The sequence below is a fragment of the Branchiostoma floridae genome, chromosome 18 (assembly GCF_000003815.2).
Source record: "Branchiostoma floridae strain S238N-H82 chromosome 18, Bfl_VNyyK, whole genome shotgun sequence".
Lineage (NCBI taxonomy): Eukaryota > Metazoa > Chordata > Leptocardii > Amphioxiformes > Branchiostomatidae > Branchiostoma > Branchiostoma floridae.
In genome coordinates, this window is record NC_049996.1 from 10,495,928 (window position 1) to 10,509,052 (window position 13,125).

Sequence of the window (13,125 nt, forward strand, 5' to 3'; positions counted from 1 at the left end):
CGGCCGCTGTCAGTACGTACTAGTAAGCATTGGAGACAGCTAGTCAACATACTCACGAACACACAAACATATTCATGAACACACACACACACACGCGCGCGCGCGCGGGCGCACGCATGTTCACACAAGCACATACATTCATCACCACGCACAGACTCGTCCACACACACAAGTATTCACTCACACACACACACACAAGAGAGAGAGTGGGGGGGGGGGACCTTTCACATCATATACACACTTCCAACTTGTAATATTTGGAATATAAATTGCAATGACGTTCATTAATGATAATAAAAGTAACACTTTTACTGCAAATTCTTACCCGAAAGTACATGGCAAGTGTCATGAAAAGAACAGACAATGAATGGAGAACAATGTAGTACTAGTAGGCGCCTTCTCTAATATTGATGATGACTCAAACTTCTTTTCTAAGACGATGGAACATGATAACCAAATAATGTCTTCATTTCCCCCCTTTTCCCCCCACTCCGTCCGTGCAGACCTGCAGCCCATAGACCTGTTAGCCGGTGCGCTGGAGTACCAGAGATACCTGCCCAGCGGCACGGACATCACCATCGACAGGAACCACAGAGTCCACGCCATCTCCTTCTCTCCGGACAGTGGGACGCTACAGGGGGTCAACTTCCCCTCCGACAGGGTGTTTCTAAACTGTGAATACTTCCCGGAGGAGTTTTCCATCCTCGTTACACTAAAAGCAAGACTGAACATGAAAGGGAACCAGTACATCCTTTCGCTTGTGCAGGAAAGAGTTCACAGCATTAGATTAGCGATTAGAATTACGAGATTCAAGGTCTTCTTTGACTATAGCAGTTCGGGCGGTCCCGTCGTGAAAAAGTCGTCACCTTCGTTCGCGGCGGAGATTGCCGACGGCGAGTGGCACACGTTCGTGATCACGGTGACCGGAAATGACGTAGGGTTGACAGTGGATTGCAGGCCACCGTACTTTACGTACCTGGACAGATCGTTTCCGGCCTACTTGGACACGACGGGGACAAAATTCCACATCGGAAACAAGAGAAGAAGAAAGGAACAATTCACGGTATGTCCTGTTATCTTTTCTTCAGGTGATTTCCACTCTTATCTTAAGTAAAAGTGGTTCGTGCATTTGTATATTTTGTTTTCACCTTCGGTGGTGACATTGATGTTACCAAAAATAACAAACATACAAATAAACTTCGGATGTGCCGAGCGCTGGATGACTGGCTAAATAGCTTCTATGTTTGCCGTACTCTGCTTTTGTTATCTGGATAAACATTTTTCTCTTTTATATTCAAATCATTCCAATCAATCAATCTATTAATTGATTGATTTGGAAGATTACAAAATAGTGGGATTGGTTATTTCCGTTCTATCTTATTGATAGTATAATTTTTGAAATATTTCAAAATGTGATGGCGCGTTCTGAAATATGACACGAGAAGAGGTGCGACACTTTGTGCAATGTAGAACTCTGATGCTTCTGTCACATCAAAGGCAGCCGCCGACAGTGGCTCGCAGGTGGGTTAACCGTACAATCATGGGTGGGCCGGCGGTGGCTTCACCTGTCTTTTCGGCTTACCGCAGTAAAATTGCTCTGTAATTCCAACCAGAACAGTCTTCTGAGAAACAGGTGTTTTGTTATGACCACATAGAGATAGCCTGACTTATAACTCACTTGATCTACGCTATATTTAAACCATACTGAGCACAAAATCCGCCGTAAACACTATTCTTTGCAAGGCCATATGTGAGTCCCAGAGCCTACCATAGGACGATAATTGGAGAGGAAAGTTTTGCCGCCCTTTCCTTCGACAATGCCGTCTTATGTTTAGAAAGGAAATGGCATTCTCCGTACTTAACACGTAGTTAGGTACATAAGGAGATCAAATTAAAAGGTTAGCGTCTCTATGGCCGTATAATTGCCTTTTATCCGCGAAAAATGTTCACTAATGACTGGTCTTGTGGGGAAAGGGGCTGTAGTGTTTGTATTCCGGGTGGGATGGCTGACTTTGGCTGGCGAGGATCGAATATAGAAAGTGGTGGGAGAAATAAAAGACAATCATTTAGACAAGAAATGTCTAAAACATTGAACGAGTGCCAACCAGACTTCCAATTCTCCAAGTATCTTGTTACACCATTTTCGCCTTAAGTACATCCTAGCAGACTGCCACTCTGTAATATTCACACTCCTGCGGACACACACCAAGACAAACAAACAAACAAACAAACAAACAAACACGCTAAATGATTGCAATAGAAACCTGTGTGCCCCGTATAATGGAAGTATAATAGAGTACAATAGAAGAACATGTGAAGGGAAATATAACCCAATGATGTGCACTGTGTGCATTGCGTGTGGGCCGTTACGACTGCCCAGGATTACCCACATTATGTCTAACGTTAGTGGTGTGTAATGATAGCGCCATGGGGGCCTCTATGGTCTCACCACATCACGGTGAAGATACAAACTGGGGGCAACTTATTATCTTCTTTTCTACACGTAGTTACGTTATACTAGCTAGGTAGGAGCTAAAAGAAATGGACATGTTTGTAGAGACGAGGCACGGTCGGTTCGAGTTGTGATGTGGTTTCGTGGCCAGTGGGAAGGTTCAGGGAAGGGACAGAAGATGCTAATGACTATAATTAGTGCCAAACTACAGAGGCGTCGGCAAAAACAGAACTGTCGTCTGATTCTCAGTCAACGCACCGGTTGCCATGCGACACATAGCAGTAGAAGTCTCAGCCCAAAAATGTTTGCCGAACTAAATTTTTATCCCCAAATTTAAATGAATACGTTTATGCATAGTCATACAATTAATTATAATAATAGGTTATATCGTGCTTGGTGATTGCGTTCTTGCTTTCTTTCATTTTGAAACGCAATGGCAACAAAGACTTGTGATTGTTGCTATTTTAGACTTTCTCACTTTCTCAACTCATTGACAAGCAGGCATTCGCTCTTCCTTACTAACAGCATTTGTCGAATCAAGCATTGATGAACCATGGTTAAGATATTCTATGAAACTCAAAGTTTGCTAGAAGGCTCCGTAACGACATTAGCATACTCGAAGACACCAATATTGCCATCATTCAGTCAAAAAAACTGCCATTCCCTTTTAGAACTGAAAGTTTTTTTTTTCAATTTGATCGTACCTCCCATGTTCTATCTTTTAAAACTTTCACAGCTCCAGTGAAAGTCTAGATCAACACCATCTAAATCCTACGTCGCCTCACACTTAAGCCCCTATATGTAAGTATATCATGTCCGAATGTGTAAAACACACGGCTTTTAGCCGGTAGACAAAAACACCGTAAAAGCTTTACTGTAGCTTTTAACATGTTTTGGCGTATCGAAGCGGAGCCGCGGCTAAATTACTGGGTCTGTTTTGGAGATTATCTGTGCACTGATGGGCAGGTGAGATAACGTCCAGGTGTGTACCTGTACCTGTTGCACAGGTGGCGGACAGGTAACGCTACCTACAGCAGAGAGGATAGCTCCAATAACAATAGCAGGGTTTCTTAGATACTCATCTGTATGTCAGATATGCTTCTTATGCTAACGTCACATTTCCAAACCGGGGCCCGGCCGGGCTGCTTGTGGAAACGAAAAAATAGAAATGTATGCTAGTACATGCAGATACACAAATAATGGCCACTACTATTCTTTTTGCTTCTTGTGTAGTTTGGTGTCGTTTATATCATACTTTTCGTTCCGGAAAGCTGCCCGACTGGGCCCAGGTTTGGAAATGAGATCTATTCTGATTAAGTGGGTTATATCTGTGCATGTGGCGACCAAAAGAGATACTACTCAAACTGATATATCTGTACATAAGGCCACCACAAGAGCTACTAATCCGGATTATAGTAGGTCCAGATCTATACAGATGTACACCTTTAATTAGAAAATAATGATCTTAGCTTCTGTGTCATGAATGATATATAAGACCGCAAACATGTCTATGTATAAACACTGATACCACAGTACGTTAGACTTGAGTGAAATACCGTTGTATAAAATCGTGTAATGCTTCGTCTATAGTTGGCAGTTCAGTGGACACAAATCATCAAAATGTCGAGGCAACTTTCGTCACACACGGCACCTTAGTGTCTTAAGGTAGCTTAAGAAAAACATGATCATGGCTGATTGTCAAAACACCTGTACCGAAATGTGTACCTGTGGTGCTTGTAGTTGTTGACATTTCTCCTTTGTTTAATTGTTAGAAAAACATACACTTCCATGTCAAACACGGGACCTAAATCAACAGAGATAGTGTAAATCGTCCCTCCATTGTTTGGGATCTATTCTGTTTCCGGTGTATCACACTATCGTACATGTCAATCACTCCATCCTACTCCCATCTTAAAAGTCTTTCTCACTTGGGAGTTCTCAGCATAAAGGTTCGTGCAACACTCAAACAATACACAGATACCATTAAATGAAATTGAATGCATGAATACATCAAAGAGAATAGTCACCCTATTTGAAAATAACAAGTAGTAGTAATTATGCTGTCCCAATTTGTCGCAAATGTCAATTAATTGGATACATACTTGATGACAGAAAATTCTGTCGCCTTCTTTCCATTAAAAGAAATTTGAAATATGGTAAAACAGGTGCCATCCACGTACTAATAAATCGTTCTGTATGTGCACGGAAGGACATACATTACAATTTAAGGCTACCTGTTAAGGTTTAAAAGTGTCTTGTACCTCTTTTTTGTGAAGGCAGTCTTCGGGAGGTTTTATACCCGGGGCAAAGTATCACCCAAGCGGAGAAAGCATTCCGTTTGCAGAACCCGTCTCCCCAGCACAGAGCTAACGCGAAGTGACGAGCCTTTATATTTGTGCAGCGAGTCGGACGCGCTCATTTACTAGTCCAGTTGCCGGGCCGCCTCTCGAGCTCTCCCGCCCGGGTGGCAGCTGACTTCGCGACACTTCAAATCCCCTTAATCTTCTCCTGGTCACTGTACTTTTTTCTGGGGCTGTGGTTCCGCAATAGTGCATACCACCCACCACATCGGCAGATAACTCGCCCTAACCCTAGTACATGGGTGCACTATTACATAGGCCTCGCGTAAGAACCAGATTTATAATAAAACTGTGTTCTTTTCACTTATGAACATGTAATACACCTGTGGCAAATTAGTAACCTCCTTGGTACATGTTTTTTAAGCTCTTGACTCCGATTTAAAGACTCTTAAACTTCTTACTCTGGCCTGACCGAAAGATCCATCGGCTTGAGTGTAAGACTGAGCGCTATCAGTATTAGAACAGGCAAAGACACCATATTCATTCTCAGACGAGACGTTGGGCTAGAACACATATCTATGACATGACGTGGTTTATTCAATTTCTGATACAAATGTCGTACATGTATAGCCATGGTTCTAATGTTTTCTATCTATCTGGAAAGCTGTGGGTTTTTGGTTGGGTATTTTTTAATGATGTTGAACGAGAGAATGTCTCTTCTCTTCGAAAACGTCAGAAAATGAACTCAGTTGAAATCTATATTCGATACATATTTCCCACGGTATCTTACTCCTGGATCTCTGGCGCATTACTCAGTTTATGTTCCATCTGATAAGATTTCTCCAACTGTCAAAATCCTTCTTCCTGACGGAACAGAGACATTGTAGCAAATGGCCCGGCAACACTGATCCAGTGTCTGGGTTTTATCGGCTTAAATCAGACATGAGCCCGGGTGGAGTAAGAATCGTGTGCGGATGACTACATCGGCATAACAGTGTGATTGTTGCCGCATCAAGGTGGGTCGGTGCCGGGTGTAAATCGTCCGTACGTCGGTGCGGCAGGTATGAGGCCCGTCGGAAGCGATGAATGGCGGCTTTTGTTTTGAGCGCGTCGTGTGGACTGACATGCTCACCTTTGGGAGGGAGGGGACCCCAGCCCTGCGGAAACCCCTGTAGCAATATCAGCACATCATGCATGACTGTATTAAACTATCATACAGGTCGGTCTTATAAACATTGTGTTTTAAAAAGATAACAGAAATGATTCAGATATACTTAAGACTGACATGTTCACCTTTGGGAGGGAGGGGACCCCAGCCCTGCGGAAACCCCTGTAGCCATATCAGCACATCATGCATGACTGTATTAAACTATCATACAGGTCGTTCTTATAAAATTGCGTTTCAAAAAGATACTACAAATGATTGAAAAATACTCAAGACAACTGGATATTAGTATTAATTTCTGCCAGCTCACAATGGCTAGCTAGTTCAAAGTGCTTTTATCAACCGTTCATCATTGTCATAGTTTTCATGGCCTTGAGGAGTTTGACACTGGTTGAGCAGGGCAGGCAAAGGTCACGATTGCATACCTTTTTGGGGAATTTTTTTTTAAATAAAACTTTATTGCTCATTCTGTATGGAACATGTGTATACAATCACAATGTATGTTAAGGGTATACAATTCTTCATAGATTTCTTAATGAACATTCAGATTTAAGCAATGTAACTAAGTCCATATGAGTGTTTCCATATTTAAACTTACCAATGGTGAATTTCCCTAGCAATATAATTTCGTTAATGTATTGGAACTGTTTTGTATTAGAAATATGGTACCCCAGAATGACATCTTGTATTGTCAATGATAATGAGTATCCATATTCATTCATACCTTTTTGGGGAAAATTGATACTGTAACACACGATGTAACGTTACACGTCTTGTGTGAGTAAAAGTTCTGTGCCATGCTTTGAAGGTAGTGTGTTATGTTACAAAAGGAAGTTATATGGAGTATGAAACATGTTATCCAGTGTATAATGCACATCATTACGCTGTCTGAAATGGACATAGGCCAAAAGAATGTAACCTGTCTGTCTATTTGTTTACAGTAATCTTTGCCCTTAGGTGATGGTCTGGACCACAAAGGTCAAAACCAATGGAGCCACGGGTCACATAAAACACAATTTAAGAGTCAACTAATTTTAAAATAATGAATGACAAAGTTAACCTTTAGGTATGAAAAATACACATGTACCATGCCATGCGATCATTTGTTTTTTTAAGAATCATTGTTCATCAGTTTGCTTCTATCAAACTTCTAAGACTTTCCAGCAGAAATACAAATGTAGACAACCAAATAACAATAAAAACACAACTGAACGGCTTTAAAAAGGACATTCATCAGAATCGGTATTAGCGAGTAGGCAAAGGTCTGTTGCATTCATAATGATTTCTGTTGAGAAAGTCATATCTACTAAATTATAAATAAACCACCTGTTAAGTTGTTATGTCTTGTGACGATTATAAAACCGTCATAGAACATTGCTGTATGCTGGATCATCCTAGATCTCTATCTGTGCCCTGCTCTCAGTGTCAATTTTCGTTTTTGTTTTTCAAAGAAAGTATTATTTACACCTATTACATTATGTACTGGGCCAATCATAAAACCGTCACCGTGCCTGGGCCCTAAACTACCCCCCCCCCCCTCCTCATCCCCCAGCCTGTTTATTTTTCTTCAAATCTCGAGGTAACAGGTGCGGAAAGATAGTCATTTTGTGAGGTCTTCAATCAGGGCGGCCCAGTAATTAAAAGGCGTTGATTGTGCAAAGTGAAATCTGTCAAAGGTCAGCGGGTGGTCACTGACCTTTAACCCCTCCGGGGCATGCGTCGTGCCCATTCATCATGCCGGAGCGGCCACCATTTTGGATGATTTGTCTCCATTACTGAGTTCGGACTAATTGCTACTCCGGCACTGTGACAAATTATTATCAACCCAGGACAAACAAATTGGAAATACCGGACTAAGGTAGTTCCTGCCCCCAGAAATGTTTCCCTGAATTCCTTGCATTCGATGTAAACTTTAGTTTTATCTACTTGAAAATCACCTTCGACTGAATTCAATACACGATTCCTTTATCTAAAATATCACACATAATATTTAGATATCATACAAGGCAATGTAGCACGTTTTCCCAAAAGCAAACCTAATATTGTGTCTTTTGTATGCGCTCTTCACTCGCACGAATACTCACACACAGTAACAATATTGAATGACTTTTCTTCAGTTATCAGTATTGCCTTAGGACAATCGTTATGATACTCTCCTTCCTTAGAAGTCCTAGTTACTTTTCAGGTAGGCTTAAGTCATTAGCCTAAGATTATATGTCTTTATCACTTCATACATGTGATTTCTCAACATCAAAAATCTTTTATTCTTCGTCTGTCATTTCTGTGTGAGACTACTTGTTGTCGGGCCACATCTAAAGCCCACCTGTTAGCGGCATGACGTCATTATGTGGAAAATACCGGGTGCTGGTCTGTATCAGACCCGCTCAGCCGACAAGACATGTGACAGATTCCTTCTTAATGCATCCCTGTGATTAAGACATAAAAGGCAGAGACGAAAAAGCCACAACTAGGAAGATGTGCAGTATAATGTACGGGGAATCTTTGCAAAGGCAAATTTGTCTTTCCCAATGTGTTATCCTGGGGTAGTAGTTTTTGTTGACGGCAGGTGGCGTAGTGTCTCTGCCTATGATACTTTTGAAGTGCAGAACGGCATTGCCGCAAATTAAAGCCTATTTGTACATTTCACTGCTCAATCAAGCAAAATAGATCCATCTAGTGATAGCCTACAGTCCTTGCTTGAGATAAAGCAGCGATAATTATAATCTGAGCGCTTTCTTGCAATGTTTTCTCCTTCGCGTGAACATCTAGAATTTTATTTTGGTACAATGTTTGAGTGTGGGAAACGTCTCCAGTTGTGAAGTAGCGAAAAGTATAGTTTAAACGCTATCAGAGCTTCATGATGAGAAAATTGGCAGGTAGGGACCAGCCTGGCCTGTTAAATGACCCGAGTGCGTGTGTGGTTATTGTGCTTTTACGGGACAGACATCATGACTAATTGTGCCGTGCCTGTCATTAACTGTGTGCCGCCGTCCTCTGCTGTTAGCTTTAACTTCGCCCCGGAGCTCTTCACGCATGATACGTTTGTTTACAGGACCATCTGGTGTGGAAGGGTAGTTTCGTTACCCCCCTGTCGCATGACCTTGAAAGTTTGTAACGCTTCATCTTTATCCGCGGGGTAACCTATATCCGTTGTCTCTAAACAGAGAATATTTTGGACATCAAGTAAAAGAACGGCAGTTTGAAATTGCAACGTTTTCACAATGGTATAGTTTGAAACCACCGTCCGTCAACATGATTAAGGATCCTGTTTTTTTGGATCTAGAAACAACGTATATAGGTTACCCGCGGATAAAGGTGAACTAGCGTTACGTTTCCGGCGTTGCACGGGTCATCTTAAATACTTAACTTGTATTTCGTTGACTTTCTGTTCCAAGCCATTTAACCAGGTTATTTCAAATTGTGTTTATAAAAAGCTTTACTCTAACTTTACTTGTAGATCCTCATTTAACCCCATTTTAGGACCACCCCATTTTAGGACACGAACCGGTGACCCCCAGCACCTAACACAGCTTTGAAATGTCACTTTTTGTCGGTAATACTGTTCGGAATGTCAATGATGATTGTTAAGTGTTGGTTAATTCGCCTGTTTTCCCTTTGAATACCTGTGAGAAAGTTCTCAAAGGGCAAAGTTGATAACAGTTCTTTTAGTTGATGGCATGGCGTCATCAGAGTTGCCGTGAGTGCAACGAAATGTGACCGCATCATGAATAAAAAAGCTGCAATTTCTTCACACACAATCAAAAAGATTACGACGGGCGTATTCTAGAATCTTGTGTGTTCTAATGACGATATTGTTTACTTGCAATCGACATGGCATATTGTAACAACACATGATAGGCAACAGCTGCGGTTGGATGCGGTTTACCACAAAGCTATTCCGAAAGGAAATGTCATCACATGTGGCAGACGGGTGTGATATTGTGATATATTGGCACAACAAATCATGCGTCATAGATAAAAGGCAAAGCTGTGGAAAGTATTGGTCATCAGTAGAGAAAATGTGGCAAATCTGAATGAAAATTGCATTACAGTACATATGCCACCTGTTGGATGTAGTAATACAAGCGCCGCCTAGCGTCCATATGCACAACTCCACCTCATCACCTTACACTTTGTGCTACGTTTCGCTGTTATAAACTGTATACGTTTGTATATCCATTTTCCCAAACGAATAAATCCAATTGATTATATTCGCTATTAGGGACAACTACACCAGTTGGTACTACTTCCTGGCGCGGATGCCTCCACCTTGGTGTGTCCTTCGGTCAACCCACGGTTGGCGCGGATGAATTTACCCTCCCCGTTCCCGAAAGATCTGGTACCACAGCACAACAATGCACCGGACCACCAATCAGGTAAAGAAAATTAATTCTTTATCTCTCAGAGTCGTTGAGTATCTTTCAAACCCTGCAGTGACGCAAGCTTGACGCAAGTGCAATGAGAGTGATACATTATTCACTTCAAACTTTTTAAGCGTTTTTTTAGCATTTTAAGTAAATAAGGAATTTGATATTATTTCTAAAGACGTCAATAATCAACATCTGGACAGAGGATTTTGTTTCAAACGGCCGTTTTTTTCTGCAATCGTTCATAAATCCAAAACACTTGACGTGCCAGAATTTAGCAAGTTTTCGTAGGCACATGTTAGACATGCCAAGTTCTGATTTTCAAGCAGATGTCTGAGGGAAAGGCCGCAAAGTTTTCATTGTCTTGTTTTCTGACACATACAAACCAACATTCAAGAAATTACTTACTTTACTTAGGCCTACTGCCCATCCAAGAAATACAGGATCGAAAACGGTTATAATTTAACTTATATACAACTGTTTGATTCGGTTCATTGATTCATTTGTAATTTGTGTCTAATCACTTATAATCCAATTGTTCTGTATGAGTGTGCGTTTATGTGTACATTGCAATGACCCACGGGTCATGGAGAAAGCAATAAACAAAGTTCAAATAAAGTATTATAGAAATTGGTAAACTTTCTTTCCAACACTGAAATTGATAAAGGGACTTACCCTAAATTTTCGGTCAAACTCCGTCGACCTTGTTCACAGAATAACCCTCTCTATCTCCAGCAGTGACATCAGGAACACGCCACTTTCAAATAAAGTATTTGTGTACTTTCCTTTCTCCCAGACGCCCATATGAAAGTGGAGATGGGTGACGACTCCGTCTGCACGAACGGTGACGTCGGCAGGATGTGGTTCGACACCAAGTCGGGCAGCATGAAGCTGTGTGACGGGCTGGGCTGGATCGCCGTGGCCGACGGTTAGTCTCAACTGCATACCATACAATTTCCGCTAAGTGGTGCTCTCTCACAGTCAGTAAGATGTACTACAAGTACATGTACTAGTCTAGTAATTCAACACCGATGTAGAGAAATACTGTTTTTGGAGTACCTGGCTGTCTGTGTTGTATAAGTTTATGTGTTGACTAATTGCAGTTTCTGTATGTTCTGCCAGAAGGCGCTAATCGTCAAGGGGGTGAAGTTTGCTTGCCTTGTTGATATTATCCTCTTCTACTAGATCTCTCCTTCTTTAGATGAACTCTCAGCGTTATGCTTGAATCGAAGCGCAAGTCTTTCCTATAACTGTACTTTGCGGCTTCGCTGCTCACTTTCATAGCTTATACACTCTAAATCATGCCTACTTTTACATAATACGATAAGGTGTAAGGTTCTTTAACATATAGAATTTTGACACCTGAGGCTTACACCTGAAGCACCCGGATAAGCTGGTGTGTTACGCCGAACGGCGGTTATACCGGCTATATAGATACAGATACAGAATAACATAGCTAGATATAAGGTGATGAGTAAAGACATGTCTAATTCCCACACAGCGGGGAACTCGCGAATCGACTACCTGGACGTTCACCAAGACGTCTATACTCCCGCCAACACCATCGACATCGAGACCTTCTACATCGAAGGGGAGGGGCTCTTCATGGCAACAGCCAATCACGACACGCACCTGGACAAGGAGCTGGACTCCAGTATTTTCAAATGGACCAATGGGGAGTTCGTGCTTCATCAGAACATCAAGACGTACGGTGCACAGGAGTGGGAGTATTTCGTTATCGACGGAAAGGTATGTTGAAAAATGATCATCATGTGTAACAACACAGGTGTGTTGCCTGTAACAATGAACGAGGGGGAAAACGTAAAAGCCCACAAAAGTATGATGTGTAATCAATGATTACCTTTTCGAATAATAACTATCGGAAATGTAATAAAATTTGGGTATTAAAGTCTAATTTTTCAGTTGGAAGTTAAATTTTAACTTCATCCAGAATGATAATTGTTATTGGAAATGAAAAGAAATTTGCCATTCACCCTCTGTAATCTTATTTGCTTATGGTTTAACACGTTTCCTTTCAACCGTACGTATTCCTTATTTTCCTTGCTGTTGTCAATATCCATTTAAAATGGCTACAATCAAATAGAAAAAGCTGTGAAAGTTATAGCATTGGATTTTCTAACTTTTACGACTCCGTGTCCCGTTCCAGACGTTCCTGGCCGTGGCTAACTACGGCGGCACGAGCGGTACGGAGACCAACTCGCGGGTGTACCGGTGGGAGCCCAAGCTGAAGCGGTTCGCCCTGCACCAGGAGATGATCACGTTCAACGCGCGGGACTGGGAGGCCTTCGAGATAGACGGAGAACATTACCTGGTGGTCGCCAACCATGCAAGAGGTAAGATGTGTTTTTTTTTTACTTTTACAAGCATAATCTTACGATAGCTTTGTCAAATTTGATTTCATAAATTGTAGACAAACGCGCAAACACATGCACGCATACGTATGCCTTTACCAGCCCCATCTTTACCTCAGCCCCCTCATAACCAGCCCCTCTTTACATCAGCCCCCACATAACCAGCTCCCTTTGCAACAGCCCCCACATAACCAGCCCCCTTTTTACATCAGCCACCTCATAACCAGCCCCTTTACATCAGCCCCCACATAACCAGCCCCCTTTTTACATCAGCCACCTCATAACCAGCCCCTTTACATCAGCCCCTCTTTAGATCAGCCCCCTCTATATATCAGCCCCCACAAAACGAGACCCCTCTAAACGAGCCACCTTCAAATGCGCCCCCTTTAAACCAGCCCCACTTAATGAGCCCCTCTTTAAATCAGACACCTCTTCAAATCAGCACCGAGATAACCAGCCAACACATAAG

General features: G+C 42.0%; 1 protein-coding gene across 1 annotated transcript in view; it reads left to right on the forward strand.

Annotated features, from left to right (window-relative positions):
- LOC118405809 (thrombospondin-type laminin G domain and EAR repeat-containing protein-like) overlaps positions 1–13,125 on the forward strand; it is a 31,408-nt gene that overhangs the window by 8,889 nt on the left and 9,394 nt on the right. Inside the window, exons 2-6 of the mRNA XM_035805578.1 lie at positions 504–1,063; positions 10,140–10,293; positions 11,081–11,212; positions 11,786–12,033; positions 12,452–12,638. Of these exons, the coding sequence (XP_035661471.1) occupies positions 504–1,063; positions 10,140–10,293; positions 11,081–11,212; positions 11,786–12,033; positions 12,452–12,638 (1,281 nt within the window). The remainder of the gene's footprint in view (positions 1–503; positions 1,064–10,139; positions 10,294–11,080; positions 11,213–11,785; positions 12,034–12,451; positions 12,639–13,125) is intronic.